Genomic DNA, 17,253 nt, shown 5'->3' with positions numbered 1-17,253 from the left:
CCCAAGAAAAATATTTGCTGTGTAAATGAAGCTGTGTATTTTATTTAATTACTAATTATTAATTACTTTAAATATATTCTGTCGTTTTCTATTTAATGTAACTAGTGTAGTGGTTTAAACCTGCTTGTGCAAACTCCCAACAACTTGCCATATCTCACATTTTCTCAGAAAAAAACAGAAAGTAAATAAAATAGAAGAGTAGATAATTGTGCTACCAGGTAAATGTTGATGGTTAGGAGAGTGAAGCCCTTTAATTTGTAATTTATTAATCATTAAACATTATTACATTATTCATACTGGTGAACAAGGACCACTTCTACAGAGGGACGTTCACAACATACATATTACATTATTATATACAGTGCGGTGCATTACAGTGGATTGTTATATGTGTATTACCGGGATGGAGGGATGGGGAGACTGGAAGGACAGAAGGATAGCGGGAGGAGAGAAGGAAGAGGAGAGGACTTTTAGGAGGGTTAGGGAGTTGTGATAGTAAGTTGTCTCTTTATTACTTCTTTTTTAACCACAGTACAGCTTGTTCTATAAAAGTTAAACCCATAGAGAGATAGAGTGCCACATTTTCACAGCTACTGTTAGGTGATCCTACTGGAAGTTGTGGGAATATCAAATGAGATACGTCTTGTCATGAGATGCTATAGAGAGATGCTATAAAACATTCTAAGATAGTCAGCCTCCTTCCAGAGCACGGAGACCCTGTAGGGCAGGCCAAAGGTCAAAGATCAGATCAGCGTGCATGCGTGCTGCAGACATTCAGACATGTTCAGCTATTTAGAAAAATGGCCGACCCTCCTGCTATTTCTCCTTCTGTGTTTAGGCATCATTTTTGGTGCTTTCCCTTTTTATATATAAAAAATACAAAACATAACAGCGAAAAGAACTCCATTGGTTTCCTCATTTTTCTCCAAACTGTTTTTTTCAGTGTGTGTGTGTTCATTTTCATTGCAACAATTGTTTTCTTCCCTTTTCTCCTCCAGTCACTTACATATTGACAAAGTATACAATATTTTACAACTGAACAAGACTGAAAGATAACATTTGATTTGTCCAATCAGATACAAGGCCCACATCCTATATCCAATTGGAGAAGTCAACTGGAAGCTAACCAGTAGTAAGCAACACAACAAGCCTATGGTGTGAAGGGAGCTGTCCAAGTGCAGCTCTGCATTAACATGAGCACCCGCCCTCAGGCACAGCTGGTTCCGCTGGCTTGTCCAGCTTGATGTCAATCACTGGAAATTGGCACGTTAAGGAAAAGTCACATGGCGAAGTAAACTACTTGGCCTAGACATGCCACAAATGATAGTCAAAGATTCCCATAAGCTAATGTGGACTCAGGTCCTGCATGCTACAACTACTTGTTTCTATCTCCTTCCCCTCCATAGTTGTAGTTTTTTGTCTGATCCAATGTTATGCAGCTCCATCTGAGGCCCCAAAAACTTTGCCCCATGTTTTCCCCACAATCCTCAAGACCTGTAGACAAACCAAAATATGTTGAGCTTCATAGTATAGACAAATCCATATGTTATACTACAATTTAAGGGCACTTCTTTAAAGTTAAATGTTTCTTGGTTTGTAAGTTTCCATATAATAATTCCCATTTATTGATAAGAATCCCTCACCTTCCTTACACAACCATCCTCCATCACACACCCTCCTCTGCTGTCACTTCCCTGTCAGCCACTATGTGGTGCTGTGCCTGTGCATCCACACCATCTTCCTGGCTCTATGTGTTCCTCCTCTATTAAGCATAAAAGGTTTAATGGCTGATTCCTCGGCAGTCTATCTGTACGTGTGCCAGCAGCCACTAAGAGATTAAAAATAAGCTGCCTATTGCTGGGCTGTTTGGCTATCGGCATGGTGAGTCACGGCGGCTGTAAAGGATACTGCCTTCAGGATTTGCATCGTCCAGGCTTTCCATTCCAGGTAGGGCTGCTGCAACTCGACGAAACAGCTAGGAGGAGAACAAGAGGGAGGAGGTTAAAGAGCAGGAGGCAGCGGGCACGAAAAAATTGTAAAACTTAAAAATGGGGAGGGGGGAGGGAGGGGGAGTGCATCACAAGATGTGTGAAAAATTATTTTTGGGAAGATGGGAGCTTTTTTTGTATCATGTTACCCCTTGACTAATACTAGCCTTGATGTTTACTTAATATCTATGCTGAAGGTGATGAAGGAAGTATTGAATAAAAGTAGCAATGCAACACAAAAAATGTCCACTATAGCGCTTGTTGAAGCTGGCCTGATTTGAAGATTTACTTTAAAATTTTGAATTTCTAAAATATAACTACAGCAGTAAGATCAATCTATTGAAGTAAAAAGTTTGATATTTTCCAAAATTGTGCTGGATGTTAAGTGGTATAGCTAGTAACATTAAATGTTAGTGCCTTCGATGTGTGCTTCAGTGCAGTAGTTGAGTAAATGTACTAGATAGATATCGGTAAACTAGCTTTTGTTTTTTCTTTTCATTCATCTTTAGCCAGCAAGAACTAAATACGGAATGCACATTTTAGCAACATTGTCCATATTTAAACATTTGATTTATCTGTGTGGTGGCGTGCTCACCTTGGAGGGATTTGGGGATTGGCAGAGACTCTGAAATCAAGTGATGGCAAAAATGCTGTGAAATCTGGTAAAACTGCAGGGATCACCTGTTTGACATTGCAGCCTGTCTTGGCACTGGTCTCGATGAACATGACGTTCAGTTCTTTGGCTCTCTGCTCTCCTTCCTCGATCGTGATTTGCCTGCAGGAAAATCAAGCCAGACTCAGCATCTCGGGCTAATTTATTCGGCATTGACGTGTTGCTTCAAACAGCTTTTTTGCTCATTTAATGAACAAAACCTCCATGTCGAAGACTGTAGCTAAATGTTAGAGATGATTACAAGCCACCACCTTTACCTTTTCTCTTCCAGGTCTGTCTTGTTGCCTACTAGCATGATGATGACATCACTTCCTCTCTCTGTCCTGACATCGTCAATCCATTTGCAGGTCTGCTGGAATGAATTTACATCTGTGGAGCCCAGAGTTTCTTATTACATACAGCTTTTTTGTCTCAAAAACCCAACAGAAAACTATATGTTTTTACTCAAGTGTTTGTCCGTTTAACACAGAAACATACAAATGTATCATGTATATCATACACAGGCTACAGCTTTCCGCTTACTTGTAATGTCATAGACAACCACAGCCACCGTCGAGTCTCGTATGTAGCTCGGAATGAGGCTCCTGAAACGCTCTTGTCCAGCTGTGTCCCACAGCTGCAGCCTTACCTGCATGTGTACACACACACACAGACACACACGCGCCTTCAGCATAAACTGCCACACCACACATAGCCTATAAGTACACTTCCAGGAGGATAAGCCAGTATCAGCTCCTGTGCAGGCTGGCAGAGCACAATAATATCCTGACAAAGAAAAAGTATTAATACTGGCTAAAGCAGATGATCCATGGGTAAGGATTTGAGTTATTAGGGCCAGAAAAGTCAGCTCACCAAAGCTGTTACTACCAGAAATAACCATAACATAATCACATTAGTGTGTGACGGAAGGGAATAATTAAGCAAATCAAATCAAGGATTAGTCAAAGCAGAGAAGAAATTGGGCTGTTTCCTACTTAAAACCTCAAGTCATCTGCGCATGTATTTAGAAATGAGAATTTTAAAAATGAAGATCAAGGTTTCCTACTGTCCGGTCCTCCAGGTACATTGTCTTCGATAGGAAGTCAATTCCAATGGTCGCCTGTGGAGAGGAAAGAGCAAAAGAGGGGGAGAAAATCATCAGCAAAAACCCAGACATTAAAATGTAAATGTTTCTCTGCACCATCTGTTGTCTCTAGAAGACTGATTTTTGTTCAAATACATAAAGCTGTTAAGAAAGGGGGAAAAAGGGAGCCAACAAGCACAGAAATTGAATCTGACTGAAACACTAATTTAATTTGTGCTGCCCTCAGGGCCCAATCCTTCTGACTTGTTATGTACCAAACTTCTGAGAAAGGCGAAGGAGGAATGATATATTTTCTCTTCTTAAAGAAACTAATAGTGCTGCAATGCTGTTCCTAATCATGTTTGAATAAATGGCATGATTCAGATCAGGACATAATTTGTGAAAATCTAATATACTGAGTTTTTTTGACCAAAAAGCACTCGCTGCAATAACGGTCCCATATTAACCTTCAACCTCCAAAAGAAAAATTGAATTTCTTTTACAATTATAAGCAATACCACCAATACCTCTTTCGTATAGATGCTAATCAGCAACGCCATCAATCAATGCTGCTTAATAATTTAAATTGTTTTTAGGTTCTGGATCTGTTCCAGATCTCACCTGATATGTGTTGTCGAAGCTGTCATACATGAATCTAGTGATGAGAGACGTTTTCCCCACTAAAACAGAGCACACACAGGTTGGTTTCAGGGTCCGGACACATCGATATATGATCTCAATCAACATAATGAAAATTTGCTTCATTGATGTGACAACACCACAGTTATATATGAATATTTAACCAGTGCCAGTTATCAAGCCAGTAAAAATGAAAAGAAATTAAGGAGGGGGGGAGAAAAAATCCATGACTCACTGGAACAAAATCTGCCCGGTAATTCACCAAAAATATGCCTGAGTTAATATGTGAGTATGAATCAATGAATAGCTCAAAATAAGGGCAGCAAAATGGATTTCAGTTCAAAGTAAGAAAAATCTGCTATCTTAGATTTCCTGTCATCAAATGTGTAAATGTTCCTCTTCACAGAAACATGTACGCCTCTAAACAATGCAAACATCTAAAGTGAAATTCAAATGTTATTCCACTTCAAGGTTTCAGATAAGAACCAAAATCTCAAATTCATGTTGCGACATTGTTTTTTGTGAAATGTCTGTATGTTTTGTGCTAATCGTTTATGTGTTTTCCCATTTAGTCATGATTTATGTGTGTATTTTCTTCGCCTTCTCTTTCTCCTTTGCATTTTCCTTTCTTTTTTGTGTATTTCCAACACTACTCAGTGCTATAGTTTTACCATACAACCAAAGGTGAACAATTTAAATACAATAAGTAGTCTTCCCCCTCCCATCCTGTCTTTTATCCTTGAAAATAATGTGAGAGGTGACTGCAACGAAAACACAAACTGTGTCCAGAAATGTGACCACGGTAACAAAAAGACCGGCTGTTAATGCTCACTGGACTGATGCCGAAGGAGACTTGATCTCAGAGGATCAAGGTGAGCCTAGTGATCTCCATTTTTATTTACATCCCTCCCAGCAGCACCATTTTACATCAGATCCGCACATGAGTGAGGACAGGACTTTTTTTTTTCTTTCCAGAAGGGCCTCATGCACAGTACGCAGACAGCAGTACTCCTGAAGCCAGCGATGGGCAGTGGCCACACCAGGCCTCCTTTCAGCACCGTGGACAGCAACGTTGCAGTACAGGCCACGCAAACACACCGTGAGGCTTTTTTTCAGTCGACACACAGCTCTGTCTTAGACATGCAGCACACACACGCACACACACACTAAAGCATCACAATGTAAGACACAAACAGCCCAAGCTTCTGTCATATTAGGCCTAATTATGTGTTTTTCTAGTCTTTGCTCGTGCTTTTGATGGGATAAGAGCTCCTCTGCTGCCACTCTGGATGTCTGATGTCTGAACACGTATTCGGGCAGCTTTACAGCGCTAAACCATTATCGATCCGCTCCTCCTGAATTTGTGCCATCACATCAACGCACATACACAGCCGATAACACCCTGAATACACGGATTATTGAATTAAATAGTCCTGGTATATTATCGTGGCGCTGTCAAGCTCTCGTTTTTTTTTTTCTTTTATTTGATTATTTATGGGACCGAATCGGAGACCGCGAGGTTTAGAGATGCTACAGACATCGCCAGCCTTGGGTGTGTCCCGAACTGACACATGGGGGACCGCTTATTATCTTCTTCTTTAAAAAGAAAAAAATAATAGCCATCGAGTGGTGGGGAAATGTTAAACGCTGTCATATAACACAATAAAGGGTCGTTTGTGTCAGAAATAAGCGATGTGTGGGGAAATATAGCGTTATCTGGAAAAGGCTGGGCATATTTGTTGGTCACTGCAGCACATCAAAACACCACAATTCCCAGCGCCTGCTTCCAATGATGGCACTTTGCGGCAAGTAAAAAACAACAACAAAAAAGCACTCTAGGTGATATACAAGAATCTGCGTTTATATCCGAGCCATTTCTCTTTCTTTTTCTTCAAAGGTTAATCAAAATTTCCACAGCTACAAATTATGCCAGGGGCAACATGGGCGTCTAATATAGCAAAGCCACTAGAAACATCTTCTGGATTCACTTTAAACTTCCCAAAATGATCACGGATTGCATACATGGCCCTCGATATATGCGCATGTTTGATAAGGATGACCCAAACCCGCCCGAGCTCTGACTCACCGCTCTGCTCTCCCAAAAACACGAGTTTAAATTTCCTCAGGGGGTTCCCCAGGTCTCCTCCAGCGGACATGGTGGCAGATAAACAGCTCGACTTGGATTATTTTTATATGTTTTTATCGCTCGGTGTCTCGCCCGCTATGCCTGCGCAGGGGGATCCTCCTCTACTCACAGAATGATGGGAATGCAGCTCAGCATCCTCCTGTCAATTTAGGAAGCTTGTGCGCCTGCGCGACCTCACCTATCGCAGTCCCTCACCTTTCTATTGGGCCTGAAGCTGTACTATGTTTTGTTTTTTTGTTTTTTCTTGGACATAAACTAATTAAAAACGCCCATGATTTTTAGTTTAAGGTAAATAAGAGAAACACCTAAGAGACGATTTTAAAAATACATTTATTTAATAAATGTAATTTTTATTTATTCACCAGCCATATAAAACATTTAAATGTAACTTTAAGGTATATTCAGTATCATTTCCTAAAATGGGATGTTAGTATGAATTAAAATGCCCAGCAACACTGCTAATGACTAGTTCTGAGTTCTAAGAAGTTAGTGATCAGTTATCCTGTTTGAAACATCGTAAACAATTTAATAATTTTATTCATTTTTGAAACAAAAACATGAGAAATTCGTTTGCCATGACTTCTCCCATGAGAAGATTATAGTCTGTTGTCATTTATGACGCTAAACTTTACACATTTTGTGCATTTGCTCCATGCTCCTCTATTATAAAAAAAATTAAATGCAATTCATTTACTCACAAGTAAGTATTTATATATCATAGTACAGTTTCTCACTGTTTCCACCCTGAAGGGAGTGCTCCCTTCAGGGGTCGTCAACACGGATCATCCACCACCCATTTAACCCTATCTTTAGCATCCACTTCTGTCTCAACAAAACTCTGTGTGTCCTTCTTTACTACATCCATGGATCTTCTCTGAGGTGTTCCTCTTTTCCTCCTGCCTGGCAGCTCCATATTTAACACCCTTTGTCCAGTATATCCACTGTTCCTCATTCTGCAAATGTCCAAACGACTCAACCTGAGCTGTCCCTCTGATGTACTCATTTCTGATCTTGTCCATCCTGCTCACTTCCAGTGACAATCTCAACATCTTCAGCTCTGCCACCTCCAACTTTGTCTCTTGTCTTTTTGTCGGTGCCGCTGTCAACAAGAAAGAAAACCTTCCCTTTCATACTTGCTGCTATCCAAATCCACAAATCACCCCTGACCCTTGTCTCCACCCACTCTAACCTGCCTGCACTCTCTTCTTCACTGTCTCTTGTGCACTGTCTGTTTCTTTAGACGGCTGACCCCAGGTATTTAATGTCATCTACTTTCACTACCTCTACTCCTTGAATGTTCAGCTTTCCACTCATTCACACACATGTATTCCGTCTTGCTTCTGCTGACTTTCATTCCTCTTCTCTCCAGTGTTTACCTCCAACTCTCCAGATTTTCCTCTTCCTCCTTCTTATGCTCTTTGCAGAGCACATTGTAGCCCATGGAGACTCCTGCCCTAAACAGTATGAGGATACTGTTACTTTAGTATTTGAGGGGTTTTCCATCATTGTACCTTTGATATATTTGACAAATTAATAAAAATCACTTCAGATTAAAAGCCGAATAGCTAATGAAAATGTGTTAGGGGCACTCTGTCTATAGCATCACGTCTGCACATAGAGTCGTGGTAAAAAGAAAGTCCAGCCTCTGTCATTTTTAAGGTTTTACCTATTGTGATATGACTAAAAATTTATCTGGTCATAAAATGAGGTAAATAAAAACTAAGATGAACAACAACACTGGACATATTGCAGGGTGTTATTGTTTATTTAATAAAAAAGTCAAATTGTAGCAGCAAGAAGGTGAAGTGCTTTTTTCTGTATGACATTGTTGTGGGGGGATTTTGGTCCACTCGTCTTGACTACATTACTGCATTTCATTACATTATACAGCTATTCATTTATTCACAGCTCTTTTAAGGTCCCACCACGCAACCTGATTTAGCCATTGCAACATCTTGATTCTTTTCTTTTTCAGCCATTCTGTTGCAGATTTGCTGCTGTGCTTGGGATCATTGTCTGTTACGTGACTCCAGTTTTAGCCAAACTTTAGCTCTCAGAGAAATGGCTGATACAGAGGCATACAGAGGATTCACAGTCAGCTCAATCCCTGCAAGGTGCCCGTGACTTGTGGCCATGAGACAAGTCAGGTCAAGTGTTTTTTTATTTTCATTTCAACCATGTAAAGTGGTACAGCACAGAGTGAAACGAGACAATGTTCCTCCGAGACCATGGTGCTACATATGACATGTAACAGACAATCAACACAGGTCGATGTAAAGTGCAATGTGCAAAAATTGCAAATAAAAAACAAACAAAAAAACAAGACAAGACACTAGACATAACAGGACGATACAGACACAAGACAGTGCAGTGGAAATGTGCAAAATACTGAGTACTGCGCAAAAGGAACTTGGTGCGTGCCTGCCTTTGTTTGTTTGTGTATGTGTGCGAGTGATTCTGGCAGTCTGGCAGTGAGGGCCCGGATGCTCCGATACCTCTTGCGAGAAGGCAGCACGGTGAAGAGTGTGTGTGAGGGGTCTGTGGGGGTTGGTGTTGAGGGACCAGGAGAGGTTCTCCGCCAGGTGGACACCAAGGAATCTGGTGCTCTTGATGACCTCCACAGAGGATCCATAAATGTTAAGTGGACAGTGATCTCTGTGTGCTTTCCTGAAGTCAACAATCATCTCTTTTGTTTTGTCCACATTCAGAGACAGGTTGTTGACTCTACACTAGTCCGTTAGCTGTTGCAACTCCTCTCTGTATGCTGACTCGTCGTTCAAGCCAGATGTTTGTGCTGCTATGCTGTGTTTGGTTTTTGCCAAACGTGGTGCTGTGCGGTCCTAAGCTTATTGTTAAAGATACAACTCTGCAAACCTAAGCCATGCAGCCATGTTCTTTTTAAGGAGAGGCTTTCTCTTGACAACCCTTTCTGCAATTTGACCTTGGGCTGTATTTTCTCGAACATCCACTCCTGGGAAGATTGGCTGTTTGGAAAAGGCCTTAAACTAACACTTCCCAGATTGATGGGCAACAATAGTCGCTATTCTAAGGTTACTGCTTATTTCTTTCCTCTTTGGCATTGTAATAACAAACACCTCAATGCTCAATGTTCCAAAGCAGCAGACTGCCAAAACCTCTGCTTTTATAGAGGCGCTCACACTGGCTGATTATCAGTTAATTAAGTGTATTTGATTAGTAGCACGTGACTGCTACTTAACCTCTTATTTCCATTGAAGATGGTGACAGTGTACTACATTTCTCCTGCATCTTGGCTTAATGTTTACAGTGTAATGTGTCATGTTTTGTATTTCTCTATTAAGTCCCAATACATAAAATCTTAGAACTGACAGGAGATGCACTTCCGTTCTAACATAACTGCGGTTTGAGAGGCACATGCATCTTTTGCATCTACATATTTTATCAGATCCTCCCTGCCTTTCAAACTCAGCACTTTCTGGTTTCTAACACAGGGTAGCCGACTTTTACACAGTGTGTGTTGTTAATAAGAGATGCTGTCACTTTACACAGCCGAGAACATATTGTTTTCATGTGTTGGGACACATTTAACATGATCATCAAACTCCTTTCGATATGTATTTTTACTGCACTGTCCTTTTAAATAGAGTCCGAACAAATTGCAATGATCTCTCAAATTATGTAAACTGTATGAAATGTTTGCTGTAACTTTGTCAGTGTTACAACATGGGAAATCACATTTTTTTTACATTATTTTCTAGTTACACAATAACTACATCTATTTATCAGTCACACCTTTTAATACTGCTACAAAATTTATTAGTTCAACAAAACAAACACACCAACATCAATCTGTGCAAAAGCATCACGTTTAACAAGCAGACTTAATGTTCAAAGTCAAACAACTCCGCCTCCTTCTCTTTCCAGAAAGCAAAACTGCGGTCAATATATTTACAAATGTCTTCATTGTGGAAGCAGGAGAAGTCTGTGTCACTGCAGCGCTCATCTGGAGTAGCACTTTGAACTATAACTTTGGGTACTAATTTGGAATCTGGCAGCAATGATGATGATGATGGTGGTGGACAGTGACATGGATTTGAATCACCAAAGAAGTGAAATTTGATGTCCTCGAAGCCGTCGCTCCACTGTCGCTTCCCAGCCTGGATCTCCTGGAGGACAGCCTTATGGAAGTCCCGCACCTTCTCCCAAGGAAAACTGCCAACACGGTCAAAGACCTCAAAGCAAAGGAGGTGCCTCATCTTCCTCTCCTCAGCTGACAAATCCTGCTCTAAGATGTGAAAGTAACCCAGCATAAAGAGATCGAGGGTCAAGGTGTCATGGCTCACTGCAACACCATCCACATCTGGAAGGAATTGTTCTGGGGAGTAGGTTACACAAAGTGGAGGATTTTGTGAAACGCTAAAGGAAGGTAAAGGTTGCACTTCTCTAAGTTCTAGTTTATTTCTCCAGGAGTTCAGCATTTTATCCACAGCACCTCGTTGTTGGCAGAACTGAAACATAGAGGGGATTTTCTGTTGGGGCTGTGCTTCTGTCACTCTTCCTGGCGCTGCAGCCTGTCCCTGCCTCTGCCTTGCTGCTCTCACTGTAATAGCATATGCAGATTTCTTCCAGTGGCTCAGGAATAGCACCACGATTCGCTCTTTTCTTAAGCTGGTCGTTTCCATTACAGGTGCAGCTGTTTTAGGAGTGTCAGGTTGGTCAACCTCACATTTGAAGCTTGTATTGACATTGCTGTTCTTTCTGCTTGAAGCTCCATTTACAGCCTGGTTTGTCAACCCCCCTCCTGCTTTTATAACCCCAGCAAAGGGATAAATGCTACCAATCTGACCCTCAAAGGTTGATCTGAGGTTTCTAACTGAGACTCCAGACTGCTGGATCTCCCTTTCCACCTTTTCCCTTTGTGCTCTTCTGTAGCTGTTGCTCTCCAAACGATGGCTAAAAGCAGATGCCATCCCTATGTGAGGTATCCTACATACACTGGAGGCCTCCACATGGGCTTCCTCTGAGTTTAGACCTGGTTGCACTAATCCCTGTCCCAGTTCAATTCCTGGGTTACCTTTTATCTTCTGTAAACCCTTCATCCCTTCCACCATGCCCTCCACTAACCCCATTTCACCATCTTTTTCTGTGATTTGAGTCAGATTAGCCACCAGGAGAGACATATTCTTGATAATCTCTGAGACACGGCTGCACCAGATTGGCAAAGTCAGCTGCATTTTCCCCTCAGAGTCCATCTGCTGCAGAACCTCTCTGTTGAGGGAAATGTTGACAATAGGATAAGGTAAAATTGCCCTCAGCTCCTCAGTCAGCCTGGTCAGCTCCAGCTCATACGCCTGGCAGCGTTTCTGATGTGAAACAGACTCAATCTGCTGCTGCAGGTACACCAGGTCATCCTCTGTTAGGAGCTCACCGAAGGGTCCCAAGACTGCGTTGTGGGCTTGGGAGTACTTCCAGCCATCAACTGGCATGTAGCCATTAGCTATGTCCTGTTACAGGGAACAATATGGATTTTAAGCAAGTAGCTCAACGCTTTGGGAATTTTGTATACACAGTGCAGTATAAAAGCTGGACAGTACCTGTCTCCTCTGTTCCTCATCATCCTGTAGCCTGACCTGCAGCTGCCGCACCATCACCTGTCGTTTCCACTCGGCAATAGGACGGCCTGTTTCGTCATGTGTCGGCGCGAGGGAGTCAATGTCAGCCAGGATCACGTCGACAATCGGTAACTCCTCCGGCACCTCCCCACCGTCAAGCTTCTGTCACCGCGCAATAATGTGAGACAGAGGGAAAGTACTGAGCTCCGGCTCTGAAGATAAAATCCCTGAAATTAAATCCTCATAAACATTTTTCCTAATAAAGACAGTTTATTCTTTCACGATGATGTCAGACTCATCAGACTGCTGGTTTAGCTCACTGGGTTGCACAGATAACTGATTTCTCGAAAGGCTATTGTAGAGGCAGGGATTTCAATTCACTGTTGTCATTTTCTGCGTATCTTCCCCCTCAGTTCTCAGCTTTTCTGTTATAATAAATATTTCTGTTATAATAAAGTCTAAAAACAATAATTGGCAAAATGTGTTTACTAAGGTCCTACACAGTTCGAAATAATATCATTCCCCTATAGACTCAGTCTGCGTTAGGGTTAGGTTAGACGATAGTCTGATTTTTTGAAGCCAGAGTCGCCCCCTGTTGGTCATTTGGAAGAATTCAGTTTAAGGCACTTCACTTTTCAGGTTACATTCTGTTAACGTCACACGGTGTTATGTAGAGGAAATTGCTGTCATTTCCGTGGGATGAAGATCATGATCTGTGAATAATATCCCAGCATCCACTGGGATAGGCTCCAGCCCCCAACAACCCTAAATAGGAAGCAGAAGACAGATGAGAATGGATGGATGGATGATTAAAAAATGGATGAATGTGTCCATTCCAGGTTTCCATCAGCAGCACCAGGGAATCAACTTTTAGACTGGGTTATTGTGTAAATAGGGGGCGGTGCTCACAACGAATTTATTGTTATTTTTTGTGCTATATACGAACAGGCTGGTTCTTACATAGCACCTTTCTACTCTATGCGAGCACTCAACATGTTTAGATAGATAGATAGATAGATAGATAGATAGATAGATAGATAGATAGATAGATAGATAGATAGATAGATAGATAGATAGATAGATACACACACATATCTGCTTAATTGTTTTCTAGCTAACATTCACACTTAGATGGAACAACATCAGAGAACAACCTGGGGTTCAGTACTTAGCTCAGGATACTTTGGCATGCAGACTGGAACAGCCAGATATCGAACCATCAACCGTCCAATTAGCAGAGGGCCTGCTCTACCTCCTGAGCTACAGCCACACTGATATGTAACACAGTACAGTACGGTACATAACAATGCACCAGCCAGCTCACCGCTTGTCCAGTGAAGACCGCAGTGAAGCCGGCATGCCTCAGAGACTTAACAGACTTCATCTGAGAGAACGGTGTGAGGTCCCTCTCTGGAGGCCTCAGATGACTGAACGATGTCACCACTGTAAACAAGTAAACAAACATTATATATACTTACATATATATCTGTATGTGAAATCCTGTGTTACCTGCAGATATCTAGTGTGATCATGAGTATAAGAAAAGAACAGGAACAAGGCTGTCAGTTACACATGTAATGGCTGCATTTTCATATTCTTACATTACTTTAACAAATACATAAATAAATGCAAATATGCTGGATGTGTTAGTCACCTGATGAGGCCACCTGCACATGCTGGATGGAGCCTGTGGTGTGGTGTTTTGAAGTGACAGCAGGGGTCAGAGAGGAAGAGGTCACAGGAAGAGGGGTTGGGTGGCGAGGCAGGGGGGGCACCTCCTTCACTGGCTGCTGGGGACATGCACACAGCGGGGATGAGCAGTGCTTTAAGGGGCAGTTCAACACATGTAGCAAAAGGATTTTACAATAAATCTGTTTTGCTTTTTATTTAAATAAACAAACTCAAACTCACGGCGCCTTGAGTTAAAGGTTGTTGTGATTTGGCAATATATAAATTGAACTGAAACGAATAGGTATTTCCATTTGCCACAGTAGTTGAACACAAATGCTTCTTTTCAGTTATGTCTACAACACTCTGCAGCAATTAGTGACTTTATTTGCCAGTGACTGCTCTTAAAAACACTGCACGTTTGTTCTGAGGTAAAAACTTTCATTTTAGGCTCTACATGGACGACTGGTCACCTTGCTGTTCTCCATGTTGATTGTGCTCATTCACTCCATGCAGAATAGCCTCTTTCTGAAAATGACAAGGGTAGATACAGAAAGGTAAAACCAGCAAAAGAGGATCGCCACCAGTGCAGAAATGTGACACAGACCACACAACAGCAAATAGCTCCCAACTAATCTGCTAAAACACCAAGACCTTCTAAAGCACAAACACACACACAGGCACACACACAGGCACACACACATGCGCACACATTCACAGTTAATGTAAAGATGCAGGCCGCACTCTTAGAACTTGGAAGAATAGGCGGTGAAACTGGAAACTGATCAGCGAATGTAGCGTAGCCCACACAGAGTGCAGGAGAAAGCATGTTAGAGTTGGGAGAGACATGATATCCTGCTTCATGCCATCCAATACGCTAAATACTACACAGATAATTACAATGTTTGTACCCTTTTGAAAGCAACGAGTGACTTTTACAGCCTAGTAGCTAAGGGTTTTATAAAATACTTGTGAAAAATGTAGACAGCCTGTTGTTATTGGTATTTCTATCCTCTAAAAGCTGTTTGTATATGCACCAAATTTCGCGCCTTTTCTAAAAACAATATATCAATTCCTTTAATACTGACACTGTATTGCAACTTTCACCAGTTTATAAGTGACTGCTGTATATCTTTCACCCCACTTATAAAAAAAGCAAACAAAACACAAGAAATTCTCAATTTAGGATTTCTCATCTAAGGTTAAATACAGTCAGTGGAGAAAAATATATATGTTCAAAAAGGTGTCACACTCTTATTATGCACTCTCTATTTTCCTGTTGTATTAATCAGCCTTTGTTTTTCAGAATGTATGTTTTACCTACCTATATAGTCCTGACAGTCCAATAATCCGACACAAGATGAAAGTTGGATGAAAGTTTTCTTTTGGTTGTTTTTTTAGATAAATAAATATTAGAAAATAGAATAATGACACAGAGAACCCAGAAACTGATGGTTGGCTTTTCACTCAGTACCTGCCAATAAATAGAAAGACCAAGGAACAACATCACCTGGACTAAAAACACAGATGGGGGTCCTTCTTGGTGTGCATAATTAAAGCAGTGGGATAGGGTGACCTGGACCTGGAAGTAGCCTATAGACTGATGGCTCTATGAATGTACAGTTGTCCTCAGAAGTTACTCGTCATGGGCATGAATGTTATGGTAATTTGGGATTACAATTAAAACAAGAAAAACAAGAATTGGCTGCACAAGTGTGAATTTCTTTTTAATGGTCTCTAATCCACATAGGGTTAAAAGTATATACATCTATACATCCCTTAGCAAATTGCACCTGAACCAGACACTCAACAAGCTTCTGACATACTTCTGGCTGCATATTTGACTACTCTTCTTAGCAGAACTGGCAGAGTTGATGTAGCTTCCTGGCACTGACCCAGCACAGTCCTCAAATTTTCAGTATAGTCCTCCTTCATTTTTTCTTCCGCTTTATCCAGTGTACAAGCACCACTGGCAGCGAAACAGCCCCAGAGCATGATGCTACCACCACCATGCTTGTCAGCTGGTACAGTGTTCTTAGGTTTGAACGCTTCACCTTTATTACTCCAAACATACATCTTGTCATTGTTGCCAAATAGCTCAATATTTGGTTCGTCTGACCCTGAAACTTTTTTCTTGCGCTAACTGTTACCAGTTCATGTATAAATGTGGGCAGGTGCAAATTTCTGTCAAGCACCCTCTCAGTCCATCAGGATGTAAAACATGTTTCACTGTGGACAGTTACACTGGCTTTCCAGCAGTTTCCAGTTCATGGTAGATTTGAACTTTGGTGGTTCCTGAATTGATCAAGTCTCTGTGTATGTTTAGTTGTGCTTACCACCCTTTCTTTGTTGGTTCATCTGATGTGCTGCCCTGTCAGTGCGCCAGTGGAAATTTATTCTCCTCCTTTTTGCTTCATGTTTCTTTTGAACTTTTTGTTTTTTTGGCTTTTTCATCAGCCCAAACAAAGCCTTGCTTTTTTCAATTTAATCTGCCTCACCATCCATTTGTGTCCTCTGTCCAGATTCCTGACAGATGGAGAAAGGGTCTGTAACCTTACACTAAACCCTGCCTACAAAAAATATGCATTCTATGATCACCTATGATATGACAATATATGTATAAGTAATGTAATTAGTACATTTCATTTTGTAAATATCAAGGTTACGGTGGATATTTTGTCACTCCCACAGTATTTAGAGATTTGTGAATCGAGTTATTGCCTAAGCTTCTTGAAAAAGAAGTTAACCTCAATTAACCAGCGGCTGTCTTTAAAATTTCTTGGAAGTGTGCAAAGCGTGCATGCATATGCATATATATGTGGCATGATGATATGAAAAGAGAACCACAACACAACATGTGAGTACCTACAGTACCTTTATTAACATACTGGTTGGTGTTGGTGACATACAGCTAAACCAGTCGAGGGCCTTTGTGTGTAGCCCAGATTTCCTGCCTCCATTATTAGGGGATTAGCCTGACTGGCCCTGCTGCACATGGTAAGCACATGATCAATAATGGAGGGCTGCACAAAGGCATGCAGATGTGCTCACCCTGAGCAAAAGTACAAACTATTATGTAAAAGAACATAGAAAAGCTTTATGATAATGTTATTCATTTATCAGGTTGCACTGTCAGCAAAAACAGTCTCTCACTGGGGTCATGTTTTATTGGACATGTTTCTAGCTCTTTAGACGTTCAACCTGCCAAAACTGGACAGAGCAAGTACAGTTATATACAGCATTATGACACATGGCAGTCAGAAAAGTATGATTAGCTGGAGATAAGCAATCAACAAACTGAAATTAAATAACCTACTAAATTGGTTTGTTTCTGTTTTCCATAAATTTGTAAGGACACACAGCACACCATGCTGAGTTTTCTGCTAGCAGCTCCTTGGAAATCACCTTGTAATTGCAAAATTGCTATTTTATGCCTGTCAAACAGTGCTTTACATTTTTCAGAGATTCAACTAAATAAATGGGAG

At 41.1% G+C, this 17,253-nt stretch overlaps 1 protein-coding gene across 1 annotated transcript; it reads right to left on the bottom strand.

Moving 5' to 3' along the window:
- Positions 1-225: 225 nt before the first annotated feature.
- Positions 226-6,655, bottom strand: rab6bb (RAB6B, member RAS oncogene family b). Its single transcript, XM_004542662.3, has 8 exons — positions 6,450-6,655; positions 4,346-4,404; positions 3,707-3,760; positions 3,184-3,289; positions 2,919-3,030; positions 2,670-2,763; positions 1,909-1,975; positions 226-1,253 (listed from the first exon to the last, which is right to left on the bottom strand). The coding sequence occupies exons 1-8, from the start codon at positions 6,517-6,519 to the stop codon at positions 1,189-1,191; spliced, it is 627 nt and encodes a 208-aa protein (XP_004542719.1). The 5' UTR covers positions 6,520-6,655; the 3' UTR covers positions 226-1,188.
- Positions 6,656-17,253: the final 10,598 nt, after the last annotated feature.

The sequence above is a fragment of the Maylandia zebra genome, linkage group LG18 (assembly GCF_041146795.1).
Source record: "Maylandia zebra isolate NMK-2024a linkage group LG18, Mzebra_GT3a, whole genome shotgun sequence".
Classification (NCBI taxonomy): domain Eukaryota; kingdom Metazoa; phylum Chordata; class Actinopteri; order Cichliformes; family Cichlidae; genus Maylandia; species Maylandia zebra.
Note: the sequence above shows the minus strand (reverse complement) of the source record. Positions and strands in the feature narration are given on the sequence as shown.